The sequence below is a fragment of the Aulostomus chinensis genome, chromosome 5 (genome assembly GCF_037954235.1).
Source record: "Aulostomus chinensis isolate RoL2024-O1b breed Wild chromosome 5, RoL_Achi_v1.0, whole genome shotgun sequence".
Classification (NCBI taxonomy): Eukaryota; Metazoa; Chordata; class Actinopteri; order Syngnathiformes; family Aulostomidae; genus Aulostomus; species Aulostomus chinensis.
The window spans coordinates 18707583-18725879 of record NC_141324.1 but is presented as its reverse complement, the minus strand read 5'-3'; the positions used below and the strand labels follow the sequence as shown (position 1 = coordinate 18725879).

At 38.4% G+C, this 18297-nt stretch overlaps 2 protein-coding genes across 7 annotated transcripts in view; both read right to left on the bottom strand.

Moving 5' to 3' along the window:
* Window positions 1-1424: 1424 nt before the first annotated feature.
* prtfdc1b (phosphoribosyl transferase domain containing 1b) lies at window positions 1425-12000 on the bottom strand. The gene is made up of 9 exons (XM_086203694.1): window positions 11846-12000; window positions 11563-11669; window positions 9516-9699; window positions 9192-9257; window positions 6272-6289; window positions 4481-4563; window positions 4190-4236; window positions 3997-4073; window positions 1425-3584 (listed from the first exon to the last, which is right to left on the bottom strand). The coding sequence occupies exons 1-9, from the start codon at window positions 11891-11893 to the stop codon at window positions 3537-3539; spliced, it is 678 nt and encodes a 225-aa protein (XP_086059820.1). The 5' UTR covers window positions 11894-12000; the 3' UTR covers window positions 1425-3536.
* Window positions 12001-14135: 2135 nt separating this feature from the next.
* pbx1a (pre-B-cell leukemia homeobox 1a) overlaps window positions 14136-18297 on the bottom strand; it is a 77700-nt gene continuing 73538 nt past the window's right edge. For 3 of the 6 annotated variants that reach the window (XM_086203688.1, XM_086203690.1, XM_086203689.1), the window contains one exon: window positions 14141-17547. In XM_086203688.1, the coding sequence (XP_086059814.1) occupies window positions 17455-17547 (93 nt within the window). In that variant the 3' untranslated portion in view covers window positions 14141-17454. Of the gene's footprint in view, window positions 17548-18297 lie in introns of all 6 variants that reach the window. The other 3 variants (XR_015115808.1, XM_086203692.1, XM_086203691.1) reach the window with 3 other exon arrangements.

The window sequence follows — 18297 nt, the reverse complement described above, 5'->3', positions numbered from 1 at the left end:
ACTCTCTGGGAGTCCACCTTCGGTCAACATGACACTGTCAGCCAATCAGAAACCGCGTTGCTTTTAATCTAACCAATCCCGTGTGAGTTTACAAAAAAGTAACCGCAACGCTCTCACCGAGCCAATCGAGCTTAATGACACACTCTCCAAGGAGTCAAAAAAGTATAGCGTACTGTTTTACACTTTATTAATTTATTAAACTAGTAGTTTAAAACTGAGCAGTACAATTTGCTATCCGTTTTGATTTTAAAGACGTTAACTGATAGAGGAGTCACATGTCCTGGTTCAAAGTGAGGTCGACCAGAGCTGCCCTGAGGAATGTGTAAATTCTCACCGTACGGTTCTTAATCCATCCATCCATTTTCTGTACCGCTTATCCGTTGGGGGGGGTCTGGAGCCTATCCAAGCCGACATTGGGCGAGTGGCGGGGTTCACCCTGAACGAGTCACCAGTCTGTCGCAGGGCCGTCAGGAGCAATCAGGGGCTCAGTACCTTGCTCAAGGATACTTGGACATAGTCACCGGGGGAAGCGAGGATCGAACCAGCGACCCTTCGGTTACTAGACGGCCTCTACCTCCGAACCATGCCGCCCCGCTCCTTATCCTCGCAGCAAATTAAACACCACTTACAGACGCCTTTTTTTTATTATATAAACTGTGAGGAGAGTTGGCACCATGTATACACGAACACGGTCAAGTCCTCAAGGCCCTGACAAATGTCCCTTTTATTCGTCTCCGACATAAGGGACCACCTGTTCTTGGGTTATGGAGCTTTTGTTGCAGGGGTCAGTTTAGGGAGGAGACTTTCACAAAGCTGTCCTGTCCATCCAGTTTTCTTCTTCCAGTGGCTCACTCGAATAACAATTAGTAACACCTAAATTAAACCATAGAAAATGAAATAAATCTTCAAATCATGATGCTTATTTTTTAGTAAATCGGTCTCAGAGGTGTGGTTTATTTTAATGTTCATTTTTTAGGCTGTTGCTTGGTTGCTGATGGCAGTTAAAAAAGAACATTCTTAAAGATTTAGTTAAAATAAATTTAAAAAAAAAGACCTATTAAAGTGAGGATTTATTACAGTGGTGTTGGAGTATTATAAATTAGTTCTGTACCTAATAAATTGGCAGGTGTGTCAGTGTTGAATCAGCAAGTGTTTCATATTTTTGCTTGAAAGAAGACTAGTAGGGTTGAATACTGAAAACGGTTGAAGGTTCTTCTTTTCTTTTCTTTTTTCCAATAACACGTGCATTAATTGTTGCGGCTCTAGTTTCAGTTGTTCCTAGCAGACAAAGCATCGCCAGATTCACAAAGGGCTCGTCTTAGGCGGGGTGCATTGCTTCATGATGTTACCTCGTCTCACCTCGACCTGCTCTGTATTCTACTACATATACTCCACTTCTCTAATGACATTTGTCAGATTCACACTTTTCAAATAAACAGTGATTTGGCTCGTCATAAAATGTCAAAATGCTGCTCACACATTCATGCGTCAGTAATCAGGGGTGGGAATCACAAATTAATTTAATACTATCACAATATTTTGCTCATTATAACATCACAATACAGTGATTGTGCGATACTGCAAGATAATTAATCTATGATGCACGAATGTCTGCGTAAAAGGAGGAAAAGTGCCCCGATAAAAAAGGCAGGAAATGTGCATTTATATACTGCATTGTGGTGTCAGTTAAAAAGAACTTCAACAACTAAGATGAAAACATTGTGCAGCAGGAGGCAGTGTCCTAGCTTGGAGCCTCTTGAACACCGATATACATGAATAATAAACAATTTGTCAAAATGGTTTCACAAAATACCTGGGGTGGGGGGTGAATCAGTTTAAAATACCAGCTGTATTAAAAACATCGGCATCTGGCATCAGTGTATCGGTATTAAAGATGGCACACTAGATCTTGAATATCGAAATCAGGTGCTTATGAACATTTAAGCTGACTTTATGGATAGAGAACAGTATGTACAGTTCAATTAAATTGTTGTGGAATGCATTTTTATGAAAAACATTCATTCTTCTTCTCCTTAATATAAGTGCTGCGTGATTTAATTTGACCTCATGATGCATAATGCAAACAATAATGATAAAATCTGGTATTTGGAGAAGTGTTGGTATCAAGAGTTGTGGATCAGATTTGGATTGTAATTAATAGAAGAGCAGTTTCTGCATTGCTGATCAATTTTGTAACATGATATATTGCAGTAGCAATATTTTGTCACCTTTCGGTAGCATGGAGGACGTAGCAATACAATAACATTCACATACATTCAGTATAGCCCGATAGCCTTTAACTCAAGTATTTTTTTTTTTCTTCCAGTAGACTGACATCATTAGCATGATGCTTAGCTTGTCATTGTTTTTAAATGTATTTGCAGTGAAGGTAGTATTGATATTTCTAAGGTTAAAAGAATCTATCCCAAAAAAACAACAATTTTGGAAGTGTTCCAAGGGATTACCATTTTAGCTCTGCTCTCTTAAAAGATCAGGTAGTCAATTCAACATTATCCCCGCTGGACCGAGAGAAAAAAAAAACAAACATATTCACTGCTTAAAGAGTGGGAGTCATATGTCAGGTGTACACAAAGAGCACAACGGCTCAACACAACAGACTCTCCCTTGTTCCTTTTGGATCCAGATTGCCTTTTTTTTCCCTTTCAGCAGTGGTAACCTGATGTCTACCAAGTTCAGTTTGTTTCTGAACGGTTCGGTTTGTGCTGTGTCTCAATAAAACAGATCTAAGAGGGAAAATTGCGAAGGAGCCCATTTTTTTGGTGTCATTATGATCACTCGTGTTAAAAAGTTATGTTAAAGTATAAAAAGACACGATTTAAACACACCACCCGATGAGATGTCTCGCAAATAGACGTATGAGGTACACAATATTTTATCCCTTATGAGCTCCACCAGGACACAATGAAAATGTAGTAATACACACGCAGAATACAAATGAAGACTTAGCAGTCCATCAAATGAAAAAAGAAAAAGGAGAACTCCCAAATACTGAAAACCCAATGAGAGGTAGTTATAAATCTAAGTGTTAACAACGCTACTTAGTTCTCCATTATAGAGAAACTGCAAACTATAAAATGTAATGCAGAGATGAAGAAAATGCATAATTTATCAGAAAACAGCACATTTTCCCTCCTGCAAACAAGGCAACACATTAAAAAGACAGGTTTCCTTTGTTTCCTCATCACACACGAACTTAACATCTACCACATTCATACTGGTCATGTTCATCAAGTCCCTTCAAGAAGAATCTGTTTGGGAATAAATCATTTTCCATTTTCCATGTACATCAGTTTTAGAAATACAAAATTAAAAACATCATAATACATGTACTCATTTCGCTCAAATGCTCAGTTCAAATGCAATGTCTGTGGAATAGATTCACAGAAGGAATGTTAAAACAAAACAGGGACGCACGAGATCAAATGTCACGATAGCAGCTGTAAGTGATTGGCATCTCCAGGAAAATGTTCAGGCTTGCTGTGAGATGACATCTGTGTGACAGTCCTCTCTTTGGCTCATATCTTATATTTTATCTTCCCACTCTCGCTGATGGCACAGATATGCTGTAAAAAGAGGAAAGACCACAGTATAAAATGGAGATTCAACAACATCCATTACCAAAATATTCCTGTGATGACTCGTTTTATGACAGTCGGTGATATCGGGGGAGATTTTCCTTCCTGACACCAATTCATGCATGGATCTGATACCAGTGTGTTTAAAAAGAATCTACCTGGGTCAGTACCTAAGACATGAACAAATATATATAGAGACTGAAAGGTTTTCTCAGTGGAATTTTACATTGTAAAATACTGCTCCGTCACTGTCATCTTTTGCAAGCTCTGTCCGACTACGGTCACGTAGCAATCAAGCGCGTCTTCCTGTTGGTGGCATTTTGATACTGGATCACAGTTGGAACAACAGGACCACTATTGTGTCAAATTAAAAAAGAAAAAAAAAAAGCTGATAACTTACGTTAAGGTCTCGAAAATACTCATTGTAGTCTAAAGCGTATCCCACCACAAAACGATTGGGTATCTCAAAGCCAACATCTGAAATAAAAACCAAAGGAATATTATCATTTCCATGCTCCACTGACTCAGAGAAGGTTTCAACATTTATGAAACCGTGAGTCATAAACACAGAACAGGGTTGGTTAAATACATACAGTCAGGGCGTCTTCCTGTGTTCTGTGGCACTCTCTTCACCAGCAATCTGGAGGAAATGTAAGCAGACATTATTAGACAATATCCCTTTGTAGCTGTCGCATAGGTGGTCAAGGTGTAATTTTAATTTTGAAACAATACCGCCTGAAACCTGTGTCACTTATTCTCTCACTGATCCTTTCTCACTTTGTCGTCTCTCTCGGTGTCTAGACTCTGAAGGCGGAAATTGAGTGATTCACAAAGCAGCGCGACTGGGCTGGTTTTGTTTAGAGGGCTCCACAGCCTTAACATACCCTGCCACTTTGATCATTTTCGGCCCAAAGGCTTCAACATGCTTCAGGAGAGTCCTCATGGTCTTGCCTGTGCCTACAATGCCCTGAGTAGTGAAAGACAAGAAAATTGGATTAAGAAAGCACAGTATTTCATGCCAAAATGCAGAATAATTTCACACTGTAGGATAAATGAAATTGTAGATGTTGGTCAGCTGTGCCTCCATTATGAAATCGTTTATGAACACTCAAAACAAATATGGCTTTCTCTGAAAAAGGTTAACATGTGTACATAAAAACACATCTGACCTCTGACATTAGAAAGAGGGAAAACTACTAGTGGAATGCAGCCATTGAAGTATGCTTTGTCATGTAAATGTAGGTCAGTGTGTCCTACATAGAGAAGGCACAGCAGAGCAGATGGAAGGCAGATGGGAAGACGTGTCAGGGCAGCAGAAATGATATTTCTTGATTCCAACACTGCTCAAGAAGAATGACAAGATTAAATAATGAAAGAAACAAAAAACAAGATTTAAGTTTCTATTTGTTTTCATTTAATTTGTAAATGTTGTGCAGTTGTATTTATCTACTTTATACGAAGCACTTTAAGGACAAATGACCATAAATATGTACGGAGTGATCGCAATATTCATACATACCATACAATACAATATTCAGGCTTCTTGACAAAGCCCAACAAAGTGACAGGCAATGAACTAAGTCAGGGTCGTTCTTATTAGCTTTGCACTTAAACGCAGTAAATACAGATGGTTTTTTTTGCTAAATGCTACAACAAGAAGCTAGTTCCTGTTAGCAGTGTCGGTAACGTTAGCCTGCGGTTCCTCATTAGTTGTTTAATATTAACTGCAGCTATACTTAAAAAGATAAAGTATCTCGAAGTATAAAAACCCATAAAAAGTGAACATATGGTATTTTGCAAAATACGTTTATGATACGTTTATGAATTAATTTAATTGTGTAATATGCAATATGAAGTACAGTATATACCATAAAATGAATAGCTTGGGAATAAATTCATGTTATAAAGGTCAATGTTATATAATCTGTTACTGAGTGCAATACTTGCTAATGTAAGCTCATACTCGTGCCAAAATGTTAATAAGGGGAGTTTGGGCACTTTTGTTACCAACTTTTAACCGATGAATGGGAGTGACCCAATACATTAATGATGCAGAATGGAAAACCAAAATAATGAGTCCAAAGATTACAAGCAGTTCTGCTGTTGAGAACAGTTGGCCAATAACTTTCAGTAATTTTATCATAACATATAGAAAATGAAACGAGAATAGGTTTAAACGTGTTCTATTTCAGTGCACTGTAAAACTGAGTTTAGTCAAGACAACGCAGAACTCTAAATATGATTCATATCAAGTGCGACAATAAAAAACATGACTTAGCGTGAGTAGTCCTAGTTAATGACGGCCTGTGAGTACATATTCAAACATGTTTAAGCTCTGATTAATGGCTGCAGTCAGCTTCTAAAAGTTTAATGATGCAATGTCTACTTACAGTAAGTAATTATTTCTAAATGACCAAAAGGTTTCCTTGACTGTGCACGTCTTTCTTTCTCAGTGCGTTCAATTATTATGCTAACAAGAGAGTTTAGTTTACTGTATGATCAAGTTTGGACAGCTCAAATATTTTTCAAATATAGGGCAGCTAATTAAAAAGTTTCTCCATGTCGCTCCAGAAGAAAAGAAAACTTCTTAGTCTCGACCTGGATCGCCCACAACTGCACAATGGGCCTGTTTGGGAAGGAGGAAAGATAGGGAAGCAAAAACATGGCTGACTCACCTCCACAATCAGCACGTTCTGGCGAGAGCAGTCGGGGAAGGAAAAAGAGGGAGGGAACATTAGAAATGATTATTTTCGGGTTGGAACATATAACAATTTCTATCCTCTAATCAATCATACAAATTCTACAATTCTACAATTTCATTTAGCAGACGCTTTTGTCCAAAGCGACGTACAACACAAGCAAGAATTCAGACTTAAGGAAAAACCCATAGAAAGCGCAAAAGTGCTTCAGTTGTGACAAATATTCCTGGAACACTCAATGCAAGAGAATTACACAGTAAAGATATATATATATATATATATATATATAAATAAAAGAAAGATTTGCACATTTGAAATAATCCTGCCCATTTGTTGCTTTGTACGGTGCCAGGCCTCAAAACAGGAGCTGAAGCTCAAAGTTTCAGCTTACAAGCCTTTGTCAAGTGCATGAAATATTTGACCCACCTGACACCTCACACATGTCAGGGTTATACATTTGCAGTAAAAGAAGAAATGTGTTTTTGTACTGCAAAAGTACTATATAATGATTGAGCATTTTATGTATGGAAATAAACAAAAACTGTGCTGAACTGTGCATGATTGAGTTATGCAGACCACTACATTAGTATATAACTTTATGTATACATTAATCAGGAAATGAATACAGCAGAAAAATGTCTACTTCACCCAGAAGGGAAATCTACCGCCCTTCTTTGCATGTCACACTGAAATAGCTGAAATTCTGCAAATGTTTGTCTAATCAACAGCAGACAACTGGGGACTATTTATATTAGGAGACGCAATCCAAGCTTCGCTTCTGCTTACCCAAGTCAAGATAAAAACTGAAACTGTTTGAAATGCCAAATGTTTGCAGTTTACCTCTCAAACAAAGGGTTCACCCAAGCATGTAGCGATGCCTTGTGAAGGCCTCATTATTCATACAGAAGTATTTAGAGGGCAGTACACGCTGAAGGAATATGAAAGAATAAGCTATCTTATTAAAGTCGAAGCAGAGAAAGGGGAAACTGCTGTCTGTCAAATACACTGTAGGGAGCTAAAAGAGTTGCATCAAATATGTACTGTTTCTTGTCACATGGTTAGCTGACTTCTCCCAGAAAAACATCTGAGCATTACAAACAGAAGACTAAATTTAGCCGTACATCACAGGGAGCCCAGGGATTTCACAGGCACACTTTAAATACTGTGAGCAAGGCAGCAGGCAGTGACTCAAGCTTGCTGCTACCTCATTTCCAATTCATGATTCAGGCACCTACACCACGCCTGGCTACAGGGTGTATTAATGTGTGTGTGTGTGTACTGTACGTATGTGTTCAGCTAAAAGGTGTGTGTGTGTGTGTGTGTGTGTGTGTGTGTGTGTGTGTGTGTGAGACCGTGTTCAGATCAGCTGACTTTTATTACCTTAAAATACTCTCTCAAACTTTTGACCCACATGCACACACAAACGCGCACACACACACACACACCTGTAGGCAAAACAAAACTCTAGTTCTATGAGTGCAGCACTGTTTTGAATCTGAATGGAATTCTTAAGTCAGCACAGCGCCAATGCTAACATGCTAATGTTTAGCAACTGTGTTCACAGATGATGGTTATCCTCATTATCGCTGTTAAGCATGTTAGCATGTTAGCATGTTGGGCTCTTCTGTAGAGTACATTTGGCTGTGTTTAACTAATATGCCCCCCTGAATGTACTGTAAATGTCCTTCCACACTTGTCGAACCAAAAGTTCCCAAACTTCTCAGCCCCTGCCCCTCAAAATAAAAAGGTCCAAGAGATTTACAACCCCCCTTGCACACACAGGCACAAACAAGCCTAGCTAAACACATCCCAAAGATATATTATTAAATCTAGAGTAAATATAAACATTTTTGTTAATATTTTGTAGCAATTAAAGCATGCATGCACAGATGGGCAGTTTATCCTGGGCTCTTTTTGCATTGTGATTTTATCTTTGTATCACATAAAAATGTTTAAACAAATAACTTTTTTTTTTATTCAGCATTAAATCACCTACCCTTTTTGCAACGCCAACATAACTCGTAAAGTGATGGATATTCATCTCATGCAATACTGATAAATATCTGAGGATTTCCATAGTGACATGTTCTTCTTCATGCTGAAATTGCAATTAGACTTTTTTAGTAATAAATCTAGTCCTTTCTATCTTTATGAGGCAAAGAATTGTTGACGCAGTTTTCCTCTCTGTATTGGATTACAGGATGTTATTTATGGATGTGCAGTCCCACTCTCAAAACCTTATCTGCAGCATATTTCTACACACTGATACAGTTATGACACAACAGTGTCCAGGAGAATTATTATTTGTCAAAGAGAAGACGTGAACATCTCTTCCTATTTATTTATACAGCTATTTCACAAAAGTCCCTCCTCTGAACTCTCAACCCTGGTTTCTTGGAATGTTGGCAGCCAACATGGCCGACCCTGCAGGTGCCAAAAACTTTCGATAGAGCAAAGAAGATCTGGTCTTTGTTACTGTAGGAAGCTGATCTCATTAATACTGAAGAGGCACGCAAACGTTTAATTGCAATGTTCTGTCATTTATTTTGTCACTTCCTTAATTGTTACCTTGATTCTAATGATGTAGACATGTGCTTTTCCTCAACTGTTACCTCCAAGTTTTGTTCTGTCTGGACTTATTTTATATTTGTACCTCAGCACCATCTAACTCGTTCTTCCTGATTTAGAAGAATTTAAAACAGTGGGGTTAATAGAGAAAATAATAGCATTGCTATATATATATTGCTATCACTATCATTTCCTCGGGTTGGGTGAGAAGGATAGCAGATGAGGAAATGCTGCCCTCTAGAGGCTGCCATCTGTCACTACATATATGAGAAATAAGGGCTTCACGTGTCTCCACTCCCTGAGCTGCTTTCACTTTTTTCAGCTTTACCTTTCCTCTTAAAAACGACAGGTCCTCTGCTCCCAGTATGTGAAGATCCTCTGTCGACTGGTCATTCTGTGAAGCAGACACAATTTTTAGTTGTATTTAACAACACATTCATTGCGTAATAACTCTCCAAATCTGATCTGGGGTCTGTTTCTCTTTTTGTGGGCCACATGAAAGTCAAGGAACACAAAGATAGCGCTGTCATGAATAAAATAAAATTCTCACCTTCTGACTGAATCATGAGACTGACAACCATCATGGCTGATAGGCTTAAAAGTTTGCAGCCATACACACACTTCCACGAGCATCGGGGAGGACGAAGCTCACCAGGTAGCTCTTGAGACGGATGAAGTGGACCCTCATGGGGATGGAGCGGTCGGAGTTGCAGCTGAGGGCCTTGATCCTGTCTGCTAGGTCTGCACAAAACTGGTAGCCTCCTTTCAGCACACACAGCACCACGATGTCGTTGTCCCCCAGATCGTCCATGATGTCTCGAGCCAGACGTTCTGTCCTGTTGTAAACCAGTAAGATGCGTATGTGTGTGACAGCTCACTGCGTTTGATGCTGAGTCTACTGGAGCTAATAACCTTTCCAGTTTAAGACACATATTGCAGTGTGTTACAGATAAGGGTGTGTGTTTCTGGGGTTTTTGGTATCTAACTGGGACAGCCTCGTGACTTTTACATCTGCTATGATTTTAATTTTACTTGTTTTGTTCACATCAGCAGAATATCTTTCATTTTTCTGAAAAAAAAGACCAAAACTTTCAACAGCTATGAGGGTCCGTCTACCTTTTCAGGGTTTTTCCACCGTTATGTTGCAATAAAGTAAACTACTTCCTGCCAAAATACTTCACAGGGTGCAGTAACAGTCTGTTCCAGCCCCGTTTTTACGGCCAAGTTGGAAGAGAGGAGGGACACATCGTGTGTGCATCAATTCCCTCGACTTCATTTACATCCGTTACTGTGGAAAATCTGTAAGCTGTCAAACCTGTTGATCTTTGAATAATAGATTCAGTCAAAAAAAAAAAACGGGGGAAATTGAGGTGTTTCATGTAATACATTACATGTGTATTTAAGAAATACAGAAAGAGGACTGTGTGTGTGTGTGTGTGTGTGTGTGTGTGTGTGTGTGTGTGTGTGTGTTCTTCCAAAAGCTTGTTGTTTTAAAAAAGAAAAATAACCATTTTCATAAAACAGTGTTTCCCCAGGTAGTTTTTGTAAGAAGCCTAGAAGAAACATCCCGACACTGCAACTCCTCTGGGGTCTCATTACAGAAACAATCCGTCTTAACTTAGGTTTCAAAGATCTGAACAATCCTGTCTTCCTAATACAGAAGCAAATCCTACACTCAGGGCTGTGTCCTGAGCCATCTCAGACCTTGTAGCCCCTCATAAGTTATGGAATCTTAACTACAGCTGTAAACTCAATTCTTCAATCTGGACTCGTCTTGTCATGCCTGGATCTGTAAGAATCATCAAAAGACTGCAAGCATGGTTATCAGCTGCTATAAAGCTGTTCTACTGTAACATAAAGGAACATTATCATCTCTTTTTTAAATACATAAATATTGAAATTCCCAGTATTTGGTCACTCTATCTAAATACTTCATACAGCTACTGACTGGCTAAAGTTAGCTGGCTTGTTAGCCATTAAAAAGATGAGTTAGACGGGATATTAATACTCATTTATTCATGATAACCGCACAGACCCAATAAAAGTGCTGATTTTTTATATATTTTTTTTAGCATTAACCTGAGAATCGAGGACAGGGTTTGTGTCAGGGGTCCAAAATAAAACTCAACGGTGGACTGTTGTTAAAATGCCTTTTGTAGCGCTGTCTCTGCCTCTTCATCGAAAAGGGAGATCCTACATATTTCAATGACATTTTTTATTTACCTTAAAAACACAACAATTGAAGAGTGATTTTTAACATTTGAAAAAATGCTTTTATGTTATTATTTCTAAAATTATTATTTGTAGGTTTGGCTTTTTTTTTGTGAGTTTGGGCCAAATTGAACCTTATGGCAGTAAAGTTTGCCCCTGGGCCCTACCACTGGTTCATACCTTCATAATTGTAGATTCCTCAACCAGGAATTTTTTTCAGTTATTCTGCTCCCTTAATTGCGCCCCACGGAGATAAATAAAGTTTTCTGAATCTGAGTTACAATGGTTCTGTCACAGCTAAATTTGTATCCTCAAAGGAGATCGTAACTCTCAGAAAATTCACAGAAAAAGCGTGTTGTTGTTGTTTTGGGACTCCAAAAATCCCAAAGGTCATCCTAAACTTAGATAACAGTCTTAAGAAGTTCCTGTAATGAGGTTGAAGAGCAGCATTTTTTATTTCATTTTTAAGCAGTGTTTTAGTGTTGTACCTGTCCATAATAACGCCATGTGGGATGACGACACACTCTAAATCTCCGGTGTAGTGCGCTGGGTAGCTGAAGAGCTCTAAACTGTACCCAGGCCAGTCATCGGCTATCTGCAGAGACACAAACGCATGCTGCACGTCAACACACGGCTGCAGACTGCTTTGACTGCAGCAGGAGAGAACAGAACGCAAATCAAAGTTGAGTCAAACTAGTCTGTGAGTGAGTAAACTTGTTCCTGTAGGCATGTACTCTCCCTGTTTGTCGCTATGTCTTCTAATTTAATTACCACAATCCCGCCGCTTCCTCCAGTGGATTGGACGACCTCGTCTGCCATGTTGTTTTTCTGCCGCAACAAAACCGCTCTTGTCTGTATAAAGTGGTGCTGCGAGCTTTTAGGAGGCTCTGGCACCGTGAGGAGAGAGGAGGAGCATCGGGGTTACGGAATGTTCTCACCCAGCAGCGCCCAGTGGTGTTATACCGCCGCATGACCACCAGAGGCGCTCTTAGACCTCCAAGGAATGCTGCTGCTGACATGTGGAGGGTAGGAATCCGTGGGGCGGCCTGCGGAGTAGCTGGTCTTAACCAGTTCCGATGAATCTAAAGTCAGTGTAAAAACACTAAGTTACGCTTTGGTTCCAAGTCCTGAGTACAACTACTGGAAGCAAATGTAAGGGTGTGGAATTATTAGCAAAAATTAAAGGTGTAGTTGTACACAAACGTAATGCAGAACAACACATTTTACACACTAGTTGAGAAGACATACAAAAAAGCTGTGTTTTAATGTTGGAGCTAGTCAAGACAGCAGATGAAATAGTCAGTGAAAACCTCATATTATTGGCAGTGCTGGGTATTGAACTCCAGTTCACTGAACTTCAAAGCGTATAAAAGCAATCAAGTAACATTTACAAACGACTCAGTCTCCAAATTCTGATTATTTTTTATGTTAATTGGGAAATCCCAATGCAGTGAAAGGAAACTAAAGAGTTGAACTAGAAAAAAAAACATATTTTGGAATATTTTAAGTGTTATGAAACAGTTTTTTATATGACAAAGCCAGTTGGAATGGAAAACTAAATCCAAGGATTTGAAATGCAATGGGTATCAAGTAATTTTCATTATATTAAAATAGGTTTTAATTGTTACTGGTAAAAAAATAAGTGTTGTTCAAGAACTTATATTTGTATTTATTTTTTTAGATATAGGTTTTATATATATATATATATATATATATATATATATATATATATATATATATATAAAGGTAACTATCAGCAATTTTGAAATGACATCTACCCCTAATTATTAGCAGATCAGATGTCTTGCATACAAAAAAATGCTTAATCAATCAACAGAGAATTAGTCGCCAGTTATTTTTTTAATTTTTAAGACAACCATTATTGTCCATATTTAAACATGATAGTCTTTTCTTTTTCACACATAAATTGAATGTCCTAATTTTTTTAACCTGTCAAAACAAACCATAGAATTTTCACGGAGGGTTCTGAGAACATTGTTTTTAATGTCAGTGTGTAGAAAAGATGAAATGGATAAGATGATCATGAAAATACTCATCAGTTTCAGCCTAAACAAATGGCCAACTAGTAGTAAAAGTATCCAGTAGCCTAACATGCACATACTCAATGAAGTACAACGACCCCAAAGTTGAAGAGATCCTGAATACTGTACAACACTTGATTATGGCAGCTGCATTTATACATCAACTGTTTTTTTCTGAGAATTTGTCACATTGTTCTGGTTGAAAGATAAAAGTAGACACTCGTACTTTCAGGATGACGGGGATCATTTTAGATTATCTGAAGCAACAAAGCAAGTTTCAGAGAAGTACAAATAAAAGTAACAGTTTGGCTTTCATAACTAGAGCAGTTCCACTTCAACGGTAGTCTCACATCTCCACCTTTCAAGTTGATGAACCACAACAACAAAAGCATCTTCCCTTTCTGAGTTTCCACCCAAACGGGTTAACATCGCCATCTTGTGGAGAGGAAAGAGACCCTGGTTTTACATCTGAGCCTTTTTTGGTCTTGTCAGTTTGCTCCTAATCCAGTTAAGTATTATGAATTATTATGATACAAATGCTCATTTTTTTCTCTGTAAAAATATTTTCAGCTAATCCTTAATAAACAAGACAGATCGAGACTTGTAGGCCTGTAATCCAGCGGAGTTGGCTGCCACACCCATCTCTTGTACTCATTAAAAAAAAAAAAAAAAAAAAACCTATGTGTGACAGCATGTGAATGAGTGAATTCTGGATGTACCACCCAGACTCCTGATGTGGTCTGGCAGGGTCTGGGCTGTTGTGTCGTTGCGTAGCAATCTGCCGGGCACTGTTGAGGGGCCGAGACAAGGTGTCTGGGCCACCCACCCCTGCTCCTTTGCAGCTGTAATTATAAGCAGTGGTACAATGACAGCTGGTGAGGCAGATGTCAACAGCAACATTAGATTTCAATCAGCCCTCACAGTGCCGCCACCTCTGAGGTACGAGGAGGAGTTAAAAACCACGCTGCATGACTAAATCCCTAAAAAATGACTGTTTCCAATCACTGCTATTGCACAAGAGGCTTTTCTTTTCTTTTTTTTCCTTCCTTGCAGCAGGCTCGATGCTGCGATAATCACTAACAGACACAAGAGCGTGTCTCACACTAAGCCAGAAGATGTTTTCAGATGAAGTCTTGTCAGATTGTTTTTGATGCCCACTCCGTTGGTGAGAGCAGGCAGGCTCCTTCATTGCCCTCAGGGTGCAGCGGAGCAGTCTGGCTTTGGCATCTCACACTCACTCAGCAGTCAGGGCCTGTGACCGTCTGCAGACTTTACCGCCAACTGCTACCTTATACCCTCACCCCTGTGTTTGGCCAATTATGAATATTCAGCTGCTATGAAAGTAATTCTGTCGGACATGCAACTGTCTAGCCAGATAATGTCAGCGGTGTTGTTTGTAGTATTCAAGGGGAGAGTGTTTCAAAGACGTGACCACTCTTCCCCTTTACTTTCAGATTTACATACAAAAGGTTCATGTAAGCTGACCCAAATACTGTATGTCTGTGAGAATATACAGCTGAAAATTAATGCATTATTTACATATTTGGGGAATTTGTGCTGTAAACTACTAGAAAAATTCATGACTTGGGGAGGAGTAATTAGGCCGAATACCATAAGAGTGCATTCAGGCTTAAAAGTAGAAAGACAGACCATATAAATCCTACATTTCAATTTAAAATATAAACGCTTCTACGAAAGCAGTGATCTCTGTTAATAGCTACCACTAAAAACTGACTTTTTTTCTTTTTCTAGGTGCATGTGCACCATTAAGTTGGATAGCAGCTATTAGGGAAGGCTGGGAGATGCTGAACCATAAAAGAGGGGTGTCTGGTGGGGATGTAACCTTGGATGACTTTCAGTTATTGTATCACAGAAATGACTGTGATTACCGTCGTGCCTCTGATGGCTTCACGTGACGGTGAGCAAAACCAAGAGTCTTTGCTCTCTCGTAAACTCCACAATAAAAATGCTGATGTATGATGGTGCTGTAGTACATTTCATTTTTAATGTGTTGAAAACCCTTTTCAACAAAGCAAGTCAAGCACAATGGTGCACATAAACACATGTTGAAAGTTCATGAGCTAATTTACGAGGGTAGGAAAAGCAAAAAGTAATAGCCTACATTAAGCATACAATAAAAAAACAGAAAAACAAAGAGCTCACAAAACATAAAACGTGTCTAGAAACAAGGTTACAAGGTTAGACTGCTCAGAAAACACATCATTCGACATAATGACTTGTACCTTCCTTAGTGCTTAATGGTTAACATTTACAATGCTGATAAATCAGTTGATACGGAGAGAAATCAGTCAAATAGCTGTAAATTCAAATGAGTATATTTGTTTTGGTGTCAATTCCAAGGTTACTTAAGCAGTACTTGCAGAGTAATATATTGACTGCATATTGAAAACGATCTAAATAAACAACCAGAAAATTACATATCAACAAAAATGGTGAAAGGAAAACTGTTTTCACATCAAATATGGAGGACTACAACTCCTAAAATAAAAATAAATGAATAAACTGACCAATATATACATAAATATGCCATTAATTGCACCAGAAGTACTATTACAAATCAATTTAAGTATAAATTAATTTATATAATGGGCCATAAATGATTGATTTATGTTTTATTTTTTATTTGTCCCTTGCATACACTGTAAATTCATCTGTCTAATGTCTGTACATTCATTTATCCATTTCTGCTATATGATGTAAATGAGGTTTATTGTGTCATATAATCACCTTTGGGTTGATTCAAATACATAAATTGCCCAAAATATGAAACAGAAGTTGGGGAATTTGCTAAGGGTGGCATGAAAAGAAAAAAAAACAACAATAAATTATTAATGAAAACTTTATGACGAAGTATATAAATAAGGGATTTTAAAAAAAAAAAAGGTAAACAAAAATACAGGCAAATTAAAATACACATCAGTTCATGTGACATTTCACAATGAGTTAACAGCGATCATTGTTTTAATGACCATTCATGTTGCATTTAATGGCATATAGTTTCATGTATTTCGTCATTTATTTATTCCTTGTTTTTCTAGTTTAGCAGTGTTGGTCCTCCATACACACAGAGCTGAGCAGCTACTCAGGTACATCCACATGCTTCTTGCCATGTTCTCTAGATTCAAGAGCAAAGGCTGCTCTGTGTACGCATGTAAAACTCTATTAGCATAATGACTTCCCAGTTTAAGTGGATTGTTGTTCATGTATGAAAAGCAAACTCAGTTATAGACCTCTTTGACAAACTTTCCTTTCTGTAGAACGTGATATTTTCTCTTGCATGTACGTTCCTGGGCAGGGTATTATTCATATGATTGTAGCACCTTAGCTAAATGATTACGGAGTAACAATAACCAGGATGATCTGATGGAAACAATACCACACACACACACACACACACGCACGCACGCACGCACACGTGTCTTGACAGTTTTGGTTATATCAGCATTTTGGCATCATCAAAAACCCGGTGGAGGTGGCGAAGAACAGTGAAAACATTCGAGTACATTTTTTTCTCCGTGCCCGGCATTTATCAATTTACTGTCACTCTACCAATATGCAACAGAACCAAAACCAACAGAGGGATGGAAGAGTGTCAGGTTAATATTTCCTCCACCTGAATGAATGATGTCAAGCTTGTGTGATTTGATGACAAGTATTTATTTATTGTTTTACAGATAACATACTTCACAGGGTTACCTTGGAGGTAAAATCTCCATGACAGAACTCTGTTTTAACTCGTCAGAGGGAAAAGATGAACAGACTTGATCAAGCACACATTGTAAACAACTGAGCAATATTTAAGTCTAAAATGGCGTACCATAGAATAGGTGAGAGACAACGAAATGTAAGTAAGAAGATGTGCCTCTTGCTTGCAAAGACAAAAAGTTTCATTTTTACAAAACAAATAATGGTCACTGACATTTTTTCTACTTTCTTCTTTTAGTGGCTGAGAGGTAGAATGACGTATTTACGGTTAAAACCAATGGTTTGACTTATTTTTCTTTATCATATCATTTCATCAATATGAGTGAAAACATTACAAGTGAATAAGTAACCCCAGCCCTCTGAATATAATGTGAAATCTGTACAAACGTCCCCTTTGATTGCAATATTGTTTTTTGATTTTCACTGTGAAACGTTTTGTGTGTATTCCAAATGTCCCAGGTTATAAGCAGAGGAAATATGATTTGTTTTTTCTGGTTAGGATTTCACAGCACCTCTCCACACTGTGGGACAGTGAATTCCTTTGTTTAATACTGTGAATAACAAGGTCAGTTCATGTTTTTTTAATGGATGATGGTGTAAAGATGGATATATTCAGTTGGAGGTATCCGAATGAACGCTTCCGGGTCCTTCCGTGGGTGATGTCACTGACGATGGGGTCGGGGCATCTTGCCAGCCACCGTTTGTCTGTGGAGAGGGGAAAGGAAATAGTCAGTTTCACATTAGTTTTTATCTAATATGAGCAACCAGTTCGATATTTAGACATTTATCAGAATCAAACTTGACCCAAACAGAATGTAAGGGTTTAAACAGAGATGCAGGTATGATATAGGAAGGTTTACAGACAACAATGCTGCAACTGCAATGCAGGCTATAAAAATCCGTAATAAAAATAAAAAGTTCAATAACATCCATATTTGGTTGGTTATGTTGACAACACTTAATGTTAAGACAGTTTTTGTGAGAATTTTTGTATAGAAAAACTGCAATGTTCTATATTTTCAGATCTCAACAGATCAGCCTATCCCAGCTGACACTGGGTGAGAGGCGGGGTTCACCCTGGACGGGTCACCAGTCCGTCACAGGGCCATCAGGAGCAATTAGGGGCTCAGTATCTTGCTCAAGGACACTTGGACATGGTCACTGGGGGAAGTGAGGATCGAACCAGCGACCCTTCGGTTGCTAGACGGCCTCTCTACCTCTGAGCAATGCCGCCCTCCCTTTGAGATTAAATAAAAACAATATTATTTGACTTTTTGAGCAACATTTTTGAAAAGAGCTAACGTTTGTGTCTCTGCAGATAGCCGATGACTGGCCTGGGAACAGCTCTGTTCAATAGCACACGCACACACACACACGTATAATATATGCAGTATATGAATATAAATTATAGTGTATATATATATGTATATATCTCAAAAAAGGTCTATTTACCTA